The 16,090-nt window shown below is 47.0% G+C and overlaps 1 protein-coding gene across 2 annotated transcripts; it reads right to left on the bottom strand.

Moving 5' to 3' along the window:
* Positions 1-866: 866 nt before the first annotated feature.
* Positions 867-15,895, bottom strand: nbn (nibrin). 2 transcript variants are annotated; one of them, XM_066715403.1, is made up of 16 exons: positions 15,701-15,895; positions 15,017-15,150; positions 14,535-14,683; positions 13,911-14,070; positions 13,566-13,669; positions 13,228-13,345; positions 11,275-11,465; positions 10,783-10,880; positions 10,161-10,302; positions 9,490-9,849; positions 6,646-7,087; positions 6,248-6,334; positions 4,303-4,458; positions 3,911-4,021; positions 3,775-3,824; positions 867-1,706 (listed from the first exon to the last, which is right to left on the bottom strand). In XM_066715403.1, exons 1-16 carry the CDS (start codon positions 15,732-15,734, stop codon positions 1,676-1,678), a joined length of 2,367 nt encoding a protein of 788 aa, XP_066571500.1. In that variant the 5' UTR covers positions 15,735-15,895; the 3' UTR covers positions 867-1,675. The 2 variants fall into 2 exon arrangements, with proteins under 2 accessions (XP_066571500.1, XP_066571501.1); XM_066715404.1 differs by lacking the exons at positions 867-1,706; positions 3,775-3,824; positions 3,911-4,021 and having other exon boundaries at positions 4,385-4,458; positions 6,193-6,334.
* Between the last annotated feature and the right edge of the window lie 195 nt (positions 15,896-16,090).

Here is a 16,090-nt window from a genome sequence, read left to right as displayed (position 1 = left end):
TGAAAAGGACAATGCTTGGTGACTGCCTAGATAACAAGGTTTCAAAATACCGTGTACAATACAGTTTCACACCTTTTTATCTTGTTCTAAACAATATATGACACGGCTCCAGTTTATACCATTACCCTGCCGAGTGCACAGATGACTGATAGAAAGCTATGCAAAACTTTAGATAAACAACTGAATGTATAAAATGCCAGGCGTACCGTATGAACTTGAAGATATTTTCTATGACGTTCTATTCTAGAACCCTGAGCCATTTTTGGAACTGATATTTGTGTGTTGTGCCAAACGGAATATCAGCTGATTTTAAACTGACTTTTTAAACTCTTAGTAGGTCGTAGTCTAAGGAGGCGAGAGTATTTAGTGCCGAGTAAATAGGAAGCTGTAATTTCCCACAGTGTTCTGGCCCGAACATTCTCACAATTCTCACACAATTGGACTAAGGATTAGAAGACCAAAACTGTGGCCCGCACTAATGACACACCGCTGCCCAGCACCTGGAGGTTTTCTAGTCTCTTTCGTGATTGGCCGGTGGGTGAAAGACTTGTGCTCCAGGCCTGTGTGCCATCATAACCAATGCATCTGAAAGGTAACGGTGAGAATGAGAACCTAGCCTGTGGCTCACAGGGAGGCTGTCAGGTGGAAACCAGTCCGCGCCGCTTTGTGAAGTTGTACACAGGGCTGACATCCTCAGATTCCCATTCCGAGTTTACATCAGCAAATTACAAGACCTCTTCATAATCAGCTTTAACCACGCTGACTTAGCCTGTGCTTTGTGAAGGTCATGTGATTGTCTGTGGGGGGGATCTGCAGAGTGCATGAAGGAAATGTCATCCACCTCTCGTGTCGAAAATAAGACGATATTTGTTTTGTATACTTTTTTTATTATGAACAAATAAAATCTTTTCAGAATATTGTTTCAGAAGTTTACAGTTATTTTTTTCAGACAAAAGCTTCTCTTTCCTTGCCTTGAAGTCAGTGGACCTTTTGTTAAAGCACATTTTCAGTTCTTAGTGTGCACAGACCCAGTCAGCTGCTGTGGGGTCAAAGGTAACCTTTTCAAGACACTTCAAACAGTACCAGGAGAGGAGCAGCCATCGCAGCGTACGGGGGGAATCTTGCACTCTCTCTCGCAGGCTGGTAGGGTTTATTTTGTATTTCAATCGGGGAAAACAGAAGTACATTCAGAGCAGCTGTGCAACACAAATACACACAAGAGAAAGAACCCCTGGACAGTAAAATTTACAATGTTTGAGCGGAAAATAATTGCATCGAAATTTGTGTTAGTTATATCAGAGAGAGATTTCCTTAATAGTAGAAAAAAAAAAGACAATCACTGTGGTTTGGAATTTGAACGGGCCTGTTTAGTTTGTCACAGTTTCCACACTAGATGTGGCCACATTTATATCAATACATACAAACTATATACAGGCACCATTTAATCTCACTAGTTTGATCTGTTAGCTGTAGGATTTACACACATTGGTCTGTTTAATAACAAATGTCATGAGAAGCAGAATCAGTGAGGACTGTAATAATGAAACAGTGTCTGAGATCAGGATCAAACTGCAGAGCTGAGGAACCCCATGTTCGCATGAAATTCAGCCATGAGGGACAAACAGAAGCACAGAAGCGTCCGGTTCTGTGAAGTAGATTGCCAAGGCTGCGGTTCTCATCTTCTTTTTGAAACCTTGGGTTCGTACCTGTGAAAAGCGAGAGAGGTTTTCAATTAAATCATCTCTCAGTGTCTAGTGGCATTAGTGAAACAAGTGAGTGTCTCGATTGCGCAGCGGCGATGCCCTTCAGGAACACCTCAATACAGCGAACTGGCAGGAACAGTTTATTACAGCAGTAATGCTTTGTTTTGTCAGATTCCTACTATTTGTTCTTTACTAAAATGTCAGAGATGGGAACGAGTGAAAGCACAATCATGACACCACTGCTTCAATGTTCTTTAAGTTGTAAAATCATTAAAACTTTAAAAACTAAATACGAACAACAATCAAATCAAATGCATCATTTCCATCATCTATTAAGCTTATTAATACTTTTAATTTCTAATGTCAATGGCACAGTGGATGCCGTAGAAAATCATCTACTACTGCAACCACACTGTCTGCCTACGACCCAGAGAAAGACTGATCTCTCAGATGTGGGACGGAGGGGGGGTTGTTGTTCTTGTGTTACTCCAGCGATGTTCTGTCTTCAAGCATGAGTGGCTCAGAACCATGATTCACTGATCACACGCTTGTGCTTCACTACAAGCTGATCCCCAGGTCATTTCTGCTTAGGCAGGGAAACCGCGCGGCTCCGGGCCAGATGACTTCACCGCCCAGCTACAATTCTAATGAGCTGCCGAGTCCCACCGCACGGGGAGGGAGCACACGTCTGGAACAGCCTGTCTCCTGCAGTGAGACTTGTCCAGCGCACACACCCTGCCTCAGACAATGCATTTACTGCATTCACTGTGTGGGTGACTCGGATACATGACATGAAGATACTTTTATGACTTAAAAACCTGGTGTGACAACAACGTATCAGACAGTGAGCTTCATTCATTTCTTTCCCATCTGATTTTTCTTGCAGTTTTAGTTCTTTCTCACAGCTGTGTCATTTGCAGTGTTGTATAACACTGCCTCTGTTGTTGGCCAGACATGCAGGATGACAACTGCAGCAGAAGCAGCACAGGTAGGCTGTGACTCAGGACCGGCCCGTGTGCTACATCAGGGAACAGGGTCTGAGGTCACTGGAAACAGAGGAGACTCATCCTGCAGAACAGCCTCCTCTGAGCTGTGACTGAAGTGCACTGCAGGGTCAGAGTGCCACGCAGGCCCCTGGGCTCTCCGTCAGCAGAGCCACACTGAGCAGCAACAACCACACAGACACACACATCACACAAGAGGCACTTCACACCCACGCAGGGCAGACAGACTGGGCTTCCACACTTCCTCTCCCTCTGTTATGAATCTCAAACTGAGCCACGCCTGTAAGCCGGGACCTGTGCAACCAGCCGGCCGGCACCAGACCACAGACTCACTACAGGGTCAATAGGACACAGTCATTGAGAAAGCGTGTGACGAAGCTCTGATTGATGCAGATAGATGATAACGCAGCAAGCAGATTATTAACACCCCTTCCTGGATGCTGCAGAGGTGAGACGACAAATACGACGCTGGCTCACCTCTGCCAGCGTTAGAAACAGCCCCCACTAAACCTGCCGTCTCCGCATGGCCGGCACTGATGCATCGGGCCAGTCAGCGCTTCCTGGCAGAGCTGCCATGTGCAATTAGAGCTGCCTCGGCTGCGGCCGGCCTGCACGGCTCTCTGGCAGCTGTGATCTCACGGCCCACTGCCTCCGTCGGCCATCAAAGCCGGGCTGGGTAAACCAGACTGTCTGGCCCAGTTCTTTTGTCCCCCCATCCCTCTGTCGCTGTGTCTTGCGGCCCGCAGTGTGTAAAACAAGCCCGCTGGACCTGCGCAGACACACCTCTTGGTTAATCTCGGCACAAAAGCCTGTGCGAAGACCTCGGCATGCCCGTGGGCGCCGTCTGTGCCATGTGTTTATAGATGGATTGCGGCACAACCCAACTGTTAATTCCTTCCCAGGGCCACCCGGAGTGCCTGGCCTAGCCGCCCCACCGGCCCGGTCACGACTCCACCATGGACACTTCATTCTTGTCATGCGTCCGGCCAGCACCAGCGCCAGGGCCACACCAGGGAGAACTGAGGCTCGTTCTGAACATCATTAGATAGAGAGTCGGAGGAACCGACCTGAAGATGTCTTCAGCCAGAGCTTCCTCTCGGTCATACTGGCTCTTCTCCTGTTTAAAAAAAGAGGAGGAGGTGAGTTTAATGTCCGTGTCGTGTACGCAATGCCCCCCCCACCCTGTATTGAGGTCAGTCCTACCACAGCATCCTGCCGCAGCCACTCGTCCAGCTCCGAGTTCTTGGACCGGTGTGCGATCAGGTCCGAGCCCCCAATGATGCGGGGCAGCCCCTCCACCCCGGGGACGGGCACCTGTGGACACAGAGAGGGGGCTTCACTCCACAGGGTACACCGTGAACAACACGTCACTCGCTGGGCCGTCATGATTCACAATACGCTATTTACAAACATCAGAGTACTGATCCAACACACTGCACTTCACGGGAACAGGCACTCTGACGTGTTCTGCTCACTTCTGACAGCTTAGGGGGCAAAATAAACTGCTTTAACTGAGGAGACTCGTTCTGCTGGGTCATATACAAAGTGTTCAGTAGTCAAATGTCAGAGGTTTTAACGGGACCGCGGTGACGGACCTTCCTGAACTTCTTGAAGTTCTTCCCGTTGGGGGTGCTGAGCTGTGGGGGTGCGGCGCCGGGCCGGCAGTGTCTGCGGACAAGCAGAGACTTGAACTCCGTCACCACGACGCTGCGCGGGAGGGTCTCCTCACTCTTCACTGCGCACACATAGCCCTGCAGCACACAACAGCGCACAGCCATTACAAACACCCAGAATATCTCAAAGGAAAAAACAAATGCAAATGTAATTTTCATGAAAAAAAAAAAAAAAACATATATATATATATACACATACATTAATACATATATGCACAAACACACATATACAGCACTGTGCAAAGGTTTTAGGCAGGTGTGAAAAAATGCTTTCAAAAATAGACATGTTAATATTTAACAATTATCTTAATGCTAAGTGAGTGAACAGAAGAAAAATCTTCATCAAATCCATATTTGGTGGGACCAACCTTTGCCTTCAAAACAGCATCAATTCTTCTAGGTACACTTGCACACAGTTTTTGAAGGAACTCGGCAGGTAGGTTGGCCCAAACATCTTGCAGAACTAACCCCAGTTCTTCTGTGGATTTAGGCAGCCTCAGTTGCTTCTCTCTCTTCATGTAATCCCAGACAGACTGGATGATGTTGAGATCAGGGCTCTGTGGGAGCCAAACCATCAATTCCAAGATTCCTTGTTCTTCTTTACGCTTAAGATAGTTATTAATGACTTTTGCTGTATGTTTGGGGTCGTTGTCATGATGCAGAATAAATCTGGGACCAATCAGATGCCTCCCTGATGGTATTGCATGATGGATCTGCCTGTACTTCTCAGCATTGAGGAAACCATTAATTCTGACCAAATCCCCAACTCCATTTGCAGAAATGCAGCTCCAAACTTGCAAGGAACCTCCACGATGAACCTCCATGATTCACTGTTGCCTGCAGACACTCATTCACGTACCGCTCTCCAGCCCTTCGGCAAACAAACTGCCTTCTGCTACAGCAAAATCTTTCAGATTTTGACTCATCAGTCCAGAGCACCTACTGCCATTTTTCTGCACCCCAGTTCCTGTGTTTTCGTGCATAGTTGAGTGGCTTGACCTTGTTGCCATGTCAGAGGTATGGCTTTTTGGCTGGAAGTCTTCCATGAAGGCCACTTCGGACCAGACTTCTCTGGACAGTAGATGGGTGTACCAGGGTCCCACTGTTTTCTGCCAATTCTGAATGGATGGCACTGTTGGACATCTTCCGATTGTGAAGGGAAGTGAGCATGATGTGTCTTTCATCTGCTGCAGTAAGTTTCCTTGGCCGACCACTGCGTCTACGGTCCTCAACGTTGCCCGTTTCTTTGTGCTTCTTCAAAAGAGCTTGGACAGCACATCTGGAAACCCCCGTGTGCCTTGAAATTTCTGCCTGGGAGAGACCTTGCTGATGCAGTAGAACTACCTTGTGTCTTGTTGCTGTGCGCCGTCTTGCCATGGTGTATGACTTTTGACAGTAAACTGTCTTCAGCAACCTCACCTTTTTAGTTTGGCTGTTCCTCATCCAGTTTTATTCCTCCTACACAGCTGTTTCTGTTTCAGTTAATGATTGTGTTTCAACCTACAAATTGAATTGATGATCATTAGCACCTGTTTGGTATAATTGTTTAATCATACACCTGACTATATGCCTACAAAATCCCTTTGTGCAAGTGTACCTAGAAGAATCGATGCTGTTTTGAAGGCAAAGGGTGGTCACACCAAATATGGATTTGATGTAGATTTTTCTTCTGTTCACTGCATTTAGTTAATTGATAAATATAATCTATTAACATCTATTTTTGAAAGCAATTCTTACATTTTTTTACACTTGCCTAAAACCTTTGCACAGAACTGTATAAGTCAGTGATCATGCGTCATATTTGGTAGCCACCGTCTCCTCTCTATCCTGGGTGACTCGCTCTAACGCTGCTGCGCTGCCGACTCACGCTCTCCTCCGGCTTCACAGCTGTGCCGGCGAGATCTTCTCCTTTCTCTTGCTTCATGCTGGACACAGCGCTGGTGGCCCGGGAGACCTGGAGGAGGAGCACAAGCATGTGAATAGGCAACCTGCTCTCCTAGGGCAGATAAAATCATTTAAATCGAACTCGGCGTTGTTTTAAAATGGGAAGCTTTATTTGACATGTTTTCAGTGTATTTCACTATGATCATGGATGTCATGTGTGTTAACAGTAGTGTGTCAGAGGCAGCTGGGCTTCACGCCTGAAACTGACAGACAACAGGAGCACAGATGCTGAACCTTAAGACTTCGGCACATCAATATCAAAAGCACAGCTGGACTCCAGGCTATTGCCAGTCGGAGCGGCAGGGCGGGGGTGCTGCTGACCTCGGGCTGGCTGCAGTCCACCGGCACAGTGGCCTCCTCTCGCTTCACCTCCACAGCCGGCGCCACCCGCTGCTTCTTGCTGGCGCTCAGAGGGGGCCCCGGCTCCTCCTCCATGGGCTCAGACATGATGGAGTCCAGGTCCTCGATGTCCACCCTGGGCAGGACCGCGGCAGCAGGAGCCCCAGCCATCTCCTTCCTCTTCCTGGACGGGCCGTTCTGATGGGTGTCTCCAGTGCTGCCGTCCGGCTGGGGGGGCTCGGCGGGGCGCAAAGCGCAGACCTCCAGCTGCGCGGCCACATATGCCAAGCCGCCCCTCGCAGAGTCAGTGCCGTCCCTCCGCCCGCACTGGGCCAGCGAGGAGGACGAGGGTCTCGGCTCTTCCTCTGTGGTCAGCCTCGCCTGCTTGGGCTGAGACACCTGGCCGTCGTCTCCGCCTCGATCCCTGCAGCACAAACCACATTATTACCGATTTGCCTTGCAGACAGAGTTAACAAGTGATATGAAACCCCTCTTTCATATGAATGTTTGTCATTCGTAACCAGAGGCAGAATGGATGGACAGATCCAATAATCAATCCATCCATCCATCCATCCCTGGGAAACTGAAGGTTTAATATTAATCATCGATGCTTTTCTTCAATATATAATTGGTTTTAATATGAATGCTTTTCTGAACACATATAATCAATGCTTCTCCTCTGTGTGCGAGAGATTTGTTCGATTCAAGTGCCAGGAGCTCACTGCCCTAGTCTTCATTATCTTGTGAGAATTTTTTTACTGAGATCCCACTGATTTCGGTCAGAACAAGACCTTAAAACCAGGTTCTGAGCAACTTCTGTGTCTTGGGACGGCACTTTCCCAGACCTTCAATATTATACAGAAATTAGTAACTGTATTACTGGCAGTTTTAAGAGCAGGGATGGCCCTCTGTCTGTAGAGCACCTCTTTGCTGGGCAACAGCACTGCCTGTAACCAGAGCCCAGTTGTTCAGAGGTAATCCGATCGGATTTCAGCTATCGGATAAAATTGGATTGGATAAAATCTTGAAAATGGGTTGTTCAAAAGAAAAAAAGGATTCTGAAATCGGATTTGATCATGTAATGATCATGTAATCCAGTCTTGGTTTTGATCTGGATCCAACCTTCAGTATGTGTTATTCAAAACTTTTTAGTAGGACTGGAATACCTTTTATCCAAAAAAACAGGATTATCCTGATCCCAGCAGATTCAGTGGATTCAGGGTAGATTTCAGGAACAAAATGTAATAAAACTGTAAAATTGTTCAAATAATAGAACATTTGTATCATGTAGTATATATACATTTATTTATATGTTGCACTTGATTTGTTTAACCGTTACAGTGATAAAGTAGACATTACGCTACTTATAAATAAGTAAAATAAGGGAAAAAAACAAATGAATGATTTTGTCCCCATAAAATAATCCCCCAAACAGCTGTCAATATCAAACAAAAATAATATATTTAATTTTAACTGTCAATCATCACTGTATATTAATTACAATGACACAATCATCAGAGATAAAACAGTCAAAAGTCGTTTTTTTCCTGTGGGTCAGATGAGGGGTCTAGCGCTAGAGAGACTCATTCCCATTCATTGCCAATGAGAGCAGTGCATCCCGGCGACAGCGACAGTTGATAGTTGAGCAATGAGCAACTGTATGCTAATTTCCAGCAAGCTCGCAGTGATGGAGTTTGGCAACTACCAATGATAGGGCAGATGTGATCTGCTTCTTGTTCTCTTTTCTACTGGCTAGTTTAAAACTCGCTCGATAGCTTAAAACATGGACGAGAATCGTATTATTGCGGTGTCTGGTTTCCCCATTATTTATGATACAGAGATACAATTCTAAAAATGGATGCATGGAAGAAAGTTTCAGAGATCGTTGGGAATCACATTTTTAATACAATTTTAGTAGTGGAGTCACAAAAATAATAAATACTTATTAATAAAGAGACTGTTTCCACTATATTTTCAGGCAGTAGTGGAAATTATAACCACGAACAGTACATCCCTACTTGATCCCTACCTGATCCCTACCTGTTATTGCACAAATAGGATGGTTAGACCACATGTGAATCAAAATGAAATTAATGAGTGGAGCTGTTAAACCATTTTATTATGTGATAGCATTTTAGTTTCCAAGAGAAGGTTTAGCCCCTCTATATGTAGAACTACACACAAACACTATTATATTGACATTACGTACAGAAAGCAATCTATATACTGAGGTGCACAATGTTTTTGTTTATAAAAGTTGAGGAGAGCAAGAAAAGATGGAGTTCCAGGAGTGTTTACTTTTTGCGGGAATGCACCCCATTTGTGCGTTTAGGTCTGCCGCCATTTTACTGTTGACATAAAATAAATATGCTCAACTTCCTGGTTGTTGCTGGCATAAATTAGGAAGACATGCCTCCCCGAGCGGGCAGTGTGCACACAACGGAGGGCTCAGCGCCAGCGTGCCAGGGACTGAGTGACTTGTGAGTTGAGCGAGCGGGCAGCGTGCACGTAGGGTTAAAGTGACCACACGCTGGCTATTCTACCTGCTGTTCTTTACATATCTAGTAGCCCACATTGTGATCTGTAGTCCCATTTAGAGCACTGGTAATCTGCATTTGGAAATCTTTAAAAGTTTGTATCTGGATCCGGGTGATCCAACACAATGTTGCCTTGAAAAACTGGCACAAAAGTAAGATGGATTACCTGATCCTGGATAGCAAAACATGTCCAAATCCAGATCATTCTGACCCAGATTTCAGAAACTTTTTGAACAACTGGGCTAAGGGGGTCACAGGCCTTGCTGAAACCCCACACTCGCACACTCACCTCTTCTTGCCCATGGGGTGGAAGTAGGTGGTGAGGGAGTTGGGCTGGGGTGGCGGTGGTGCTCCTTGCCGTTGTTGTGGTTTTTGTGGTGAGGATTTTGCTTTGCCCCTGCCGGGCGTGGGGGTCCTGTCCGCTGCCAGGGTCCGGTCCTTGTGATTCCTGGAGGGCGATGTTGCCGGGACCGCGCCCCCTGCCTCGGTGGCAGAGCCAGTGACGGCACTGAATAGCGACAGGCCGGACTCGGGCACCTCGCAGGCACTGGGGGGGTCCTTCACCGCGAAGCTGCCCGGTGACAACACGCCCCTCCGCCGCTCCTTCTCCGGGGTCTCTACCACCAGGGTCACCCCACCCGCCTCCATCCTGCAGGGCACAGAACACTGTCACTGCACTCCAGAACCTTCCTGGAATCAGAAAACTACAGTCCAGAACCACACTGTGCACCGATATGTGTGGAGGTCTGACCAAACAAATACACTGTGTGTCAACCATAACAATAAAACCCCTGAGCTCTGAGGACATTTGAGTGCAGGGAACAGTGGCATCCGTATCTCTGAACCTGTACACTGGAGCGAGGCGGCGAATAAAGCACAGTTTCATCCCAAACGGATGTTTGTAATCGATACAGTTCGTGGAGCGCCGGTCACGGGGGGGCGCTGCCGGGCGGGAGGTACCTGGTGCTGGGCTGAGAGGGCTCGGTGTCGGGGGCGTAGGCTGTGATGTTCATGGTGGCCGCAGGCATCACGGTCTCATCCACGGCCATGGACTGAGAGAGGCTGGGACCCAGGATGGCTGACCTCACTTTGGTAGTCGTTTCTATTACACGGACACGGACAGGGACAAAAAGCAACATTTAACAGCATATCAATTGATTAGATTACAAGAACTCCCTAAATTAACAGACAGGTCTATTTAGCATTGTCCCCTGCAGAATGAGTGAGTGTCAAACTTCTCCCAATGTGCATCAGAGGCACAGAGACCCTCAAACATGTGATCGGATATGCATTACACTGAAGCATTGTCAGCTGTTCCTGACAAAATGTGCCTAAAAATTGCTCCCCTAAAGACAAACTCACTCTGAAACACGACCACTGTGGGAGCGATTGGGACTGGGATGGATGTGGTGTAACACAGACACCCAGACAGGAGGTGGGACGCATCAGCGCTCAGACCCACGACCTCAGAGCTGGACCGCAGCAGGGAGGGGCCCTATTGTTACTGAACGTCCCACCCGCAGAGTTACTCTACTGTTCCAGCACAGACCCCCGCAGAGTGAACACGGGAGACTCCGCCCACCTGAGCCCCCGGGCACCACGGGGTTGCAGTAGGTCTCCGTGGACACGTGGATGGATGCCAGACCAATCTCTGCCTCGGGAATGAAGCGCAGGCCTTTCCTGAAGACGACACCGCGAGCAAGGGAGGGAGAGAAAGAGAGGGAGAGCATGCTCAATATGATGGCAGCCTTAGCGGGACAGGCAGTCCTGTAGCAGGGACACTTCTGAGCTCAGTTTAACTTCCTGAGCAGCCGGACCGCACAGCTGCCCCCTGCCCACAGCTCCTGCCACTGGTCCCACACATTACAGACACCACAGCAGGAGGCAGCTTGGACTCTGTGCTGTTAGAAGCTGCTGCAGCATTTCCCTCCATGTTGCCTGACAGTACAATTAAAATGCAAGGCAAGGAAGTGTCTGCTATGAACTGGAAACACTGGACATTGTACTGTGTACTGCAATTAAAATAAAAACATTAATAAATGTATAAAAACAAATAAAACCACTCATTCAGTACCTGCGCAGAAGCTGTGCGATGGACTCGACCCACTTCTTGGCAGAGCTGGACTCCAGGAGCTGGGAGTTCTCCGGCCCCACGTCAATCACGCAGCTGCCCGGGGTCTCCAGCACAGATGCAGACACGCTGCCCTCCTGCAGCAACCGGGCCTGCCCCCCGCCCAGGCCCACGGCGCCGCTCAGCCTCTTGTGCTGCGGAGGAACGAGCGGGTTAGTGCCCGGCTGGGAGGACCTAGTGTGACAACAGCGTGTGGATGGCAGAGGAATCCTGCGTCCCCTTAAGCAGTGTGTGAGTGTGTCAGGGCGTCACTGTAGGAGTGTGTCTGGGCGTTAGAGTGTGAGTGTGTCAGGGCGTTAGAGTGTGAGTGTGTCAGTGGTCACCGTGCACACAGACTATGCACTTATCTACTGATCACAGTAGACTTTTGAAATAAACAAATAACTTTTTTTATTCTGTTTTTTTTTTTTTTATATATATTTACCCCTGATATGAAACCATGTGGGAAACAGAAGGAGATATTTACAGAACAGAAATGGAGAACTTTCCTCTCTGAACACAACTGATGGGCTTCCCTCCCCTCCTTTGGTAACTAAGTGAACTTGGAATTGTATTCATACGGTCACTGGGCGCCGATTGAATACTGTTTATTAATCAGAGGCCTTTCAGTGGCTGAAGCTGAACACACAATAAAGGCTAATGGAACATGAATAAACGTGTAATTTAGAGAAAAGCTCAACATAAGGGGCATGTGAGGTAAGAACACAGCATTACACAGACAATTGACAAGACAGACAATTATTGGGACGATCGTTTGATCTGTAGTGTCAAAACATACAAAATAATTATAATTGCTGTATCCCCATACATTGTCTACTATCACCTTAAACGTTGACAGATATATTTGATAGAATTAGGTCTCTAATGCCATCCTTTAGTTTGGTCTTGTTTTATGTAGGGTTTTTATAATAAAGCTTGCAGGGCCACTGAGTAAAGCTTATAAAACATAATTTCTTGTGTCCTCTGATGCAAGTGTAGTCGGGAACACAACATTCCCCAGTGGCAAAACAGACCAGATGGAGGAATCATAAAATATTAACTGCAGATGAATTGAGACTCAACAGATTGCTGGAGTTCAATTCATTACAGTGTCAAGTAGAGACTGAAAAAACTTCATTATTATTGGCATAGCAGATGCCTTACAGATGAGTCCACACAATGAGACACAAAATACGTACGGTATAAAAAGATACCACAGATAATATTTACTGTATATGAGCTAAAATAAAAGAGAAGCTCTGAAGCTCGTTTGAAAGTAAAAAGAAACCTGTTTACAGATAGTCATGTATGTGTTATGTTATCACTTCATACTCATACTTCATAATCCACGCTCACTTTTGGCACCTGTTTGACACGGCACCGTGTTGTAATGATAGTATTGTGTATGGATTACACGCTGCTATTGAACATTTTTAAATTCCCTTAAATTACTGCCAGTTTGATCAATAATTAACATCCGCATCTTGTACTCACAGGCGCACATGTAAAACATGTTCAAAGATGGCTGACACGCGTGTTGAGTACGTGTCATTGTTCCGTGAATCAGTGCTGTACATGGTTTGTGCTCTTTTCTTGACAAACTATGTGTTCCTACCAGTAAAATGAAATTTTTCAATTATTTAGACATTGTAAGAAATAATATTGAAGACCTATTAGTAATAAAGGGATGCATGACTAAATACATGTGTAGCTGCTGCCGCTTAATCAATGTGCATCCATAGAATGACTAATTGAAATGATTAAAGGAATCAGGAGATCACTTATTATTCAATAAGTGGTTTAATTAAGCAGACACGATCCCCTTGCACAGGGCGGAACTAAGTGCAGCCTAAGAAAGCGTTTCACGTGGGTCATGCGGCCTTCACCCTGACACACATGACGCTGGGCCCTCCTCACCTGCTTGGCGTTGAGAAAGATGAAGGTCTTTCCCTGGAAGAGTGTTTTCCGCTCCGGCCGGGCATTCAGGTCCATGTCTGCTGGGTCGATGCTGGGCTCGTCAATAACTGGGTAAAAACTACCACAGACACAACACCAACAGTATTGATTTAAAGCACATAGTACCAATTTCAAAACATGGCAGCACTCAACAACAACAAATATTATTTTAGGACTTCCACTGAAAAGTACTGCACTGCTTTTTTGGTATTGAAATAACAAAAAAAATTATAAAAATAAAGAAAGAAAACGGTTCATGCATACAAATAGCAGCAGAAGACTCATTGCAGGCTACGTACCTCTCGGCTTGGGGGAGGCTGCGTCGGAGCTGCACGGCCTTGCAGAGCTCAGTGAAAAACTCTGGCTTCACGATGGGCCGACAAGACAGCAGCGCACAGATCGTCTGCAACAGCCAGTGGACTCCGGTTAACAGGGGACATCACGAACAGACCCGAAACTACCGGGTCAACAATGAGCTTTAAACTGCGGCTCCTGCGTGTGATTGTCTGTTTCTATCGATCGTGATAGAATACCAGATCATTTTTGATATCAGCAATTGTATTCTTGATATCAGCAATTATGGATTAAATGTCACAACGGCTTGCCATACCCGTTGCTGCGTCGCTCTCACACCCTTCACTGACCTTGATGGTGACCTTGACCGTGGGCATGGCCAGATGAGTGCAGGCTGGAGTCCAGCTGCTGACCAGCCGGCCACCCAGTGGCTGCAGGGCCTGAACCAGAGCCACCTTGCCATGCCCGTCCACGCAGGACGAGCACACCAGCAGGGCCTCGTAGTGGACTCTGCACACAGGAGCCGAGACCAGCAGGGGGGAGAGGGAGAGAGAGAGAGAAAGAAAGAGAGAACGAGAGAAGGGAGGCATTAGACAACACTTAAGCTCTGTACTGCGGACAGGACTCACGAGGATCAGGCCGCTAACAAACAAACAGGTGCTGTGGAAACACGCAGTGAAGATAAACTGCCTCCAATAGTGTAACAGCATCAGGACATGAGAAAGGTAACACACAAAGAGAAGACACTTCCAACACCGTGTTCATTTGGTTTAAGTAGCTTAATCCCTGAAAGAAGCTCACATATCAGTCAGCTTGAGCTCTGTGACTAGACAGCTGTAAAGATGTCAATACAAGGAATAAAAAAAATCAGGGTGATGGTACCATGGCAATAATAATTTTAAACATCTGTTTTGGTGGGTTGAGTTTAAACACAAACATTGGACAGAACCACGCTGGGCCAGATAGCTACTCACTTGAATTTGCTGTGAAAGACTCCGAACGTCACCCTGTCTCCGGACTGGAGTGTCTTCGGGGCGTCACTTAGCAGACGCTCATCATTCACAAAACTCCCGTATTTCGAGGAATCCTTCAGGGTGAGAGCGGGCGCTGGACAGGCCTGGCTCTTTCAAAGGAGGGAACAGTGTCACATTAGCCCTCGGCACACCAGCTGTGCTTCAATCACACTACCAACCAGATACTGAGACTTTCAAAAAGGAAATACTGAGAAAAAAGGTGATTTGTAAATGGTGCAGCAGCGACAGTGCACTCTAGTGCAAGAGAGAAACTAGGCACATCCATACACATACACACATATGGGAAAGAGAAGCTGTAGATCGAAGCAGGTGGAAACATCTTGGGGAGCCTTCATCCAGCAGTGGATTCATATAGGCTTGGTGTTGAGATGGAAACAGACAGACAAAGCAATGAAGCAGGTGAGATGCGTCTTGGCGCTCACCTGGTTGGTGCTGGGGCTGATCACGGACAGCACAGCGTGGATGCGGCTGATGGACTGGTCATTCTGGAGCAGCACCGCGCAGTTCTTCCGGCCCACCACGTACTCCCCGCCGGGCAGCAGGTAATAGGGCTCCCCTGCACAGGAAACAATTAATAACCATAACGCAACACTCAAAGAATAGGACTGAACCCACCAGTGCTCCCCCACCACCTGAACAAAGCAAGACACAGCCTGTGGATGTATGTCTGCTACACACCAAATTTGCATATACATATACGGACATATACAACATGAGTATCCATATTGGAACTGCAACAGGAACCAGGAGCCATAGCTGTATGTATGGGAATCATTGATATGTAAAGCACTGAAGAAACATCACTTCCTGTAGGGCCACTGTGGCAAGCAGTGATCTTATATTTGTTTGCTTTAAGGCTCAGCTGTCAATATGCAAGTCTAAAACCCTAATAAATATATGCACATGAACTCTGTGTAAGATCATCTGACTCAACTCCTGTCTCCTACAGCCACACATGCAATAGAGGCTTGTGCTGTGAAGTGCATTAGAAGAGCACAGTGGAGGCCTAAGAGTTGTTATAGCACTCTTCAGTTATAGCACTAATCAACAATAAACATCATAATAGATATGATTCACACGCATTGATATCTCCACTGTCTCCGTACCTCCGCCCGCCTCTAAAGGCCTTAATGTCCACATGTCTCGGCTGGACAAAAGGATGTTGTGATGTGAAAACCTTGACGTTGGCAGAAGCGTCACATTGTAACTTTTTAACAGATCATGTCTTGCTCGGCATCGGCTTCACTGCAATGCCTCCCCGACAAACCCTCAAACCGCCGGATCTCGCCCCCTGACCCGCTTCACAGCAACTTCCGTTTCCTGTCTCAACAACCATAGACATAAAGGAAGCGCAACTTAGGGTCGGTCGACTGTATTGTCTGCAGCGCCGCTGTCTGGACGGAACCATTACTACACCTCGCTGAAGCGCCTTTCAGCCCAGTGAGGTAACGTGTTAAGACAGTTGCATTTTCCTGTTACATTTATAGTTTTACATA

The sequence above is a fragment of the Amia ocellicauda genome, chromosome 10, assembly GCF_036373705.1.
Source record: "Amia ocellicauda isolate fAmiCal2 chromosome 10, fAmiCal2.hap1, whole genome shotgun sequence".
NCBI lineage: Eukaryota > Metazoa > Chordata > Actinopteri > Amiiformes > Amiidae > Amia > Amia ocellicauda.
The sequence above is the reverse complement of the archived record's forward strand: the minus strand, read 5'-3'. Positions and strand labels throughout refer to the sequence as shown.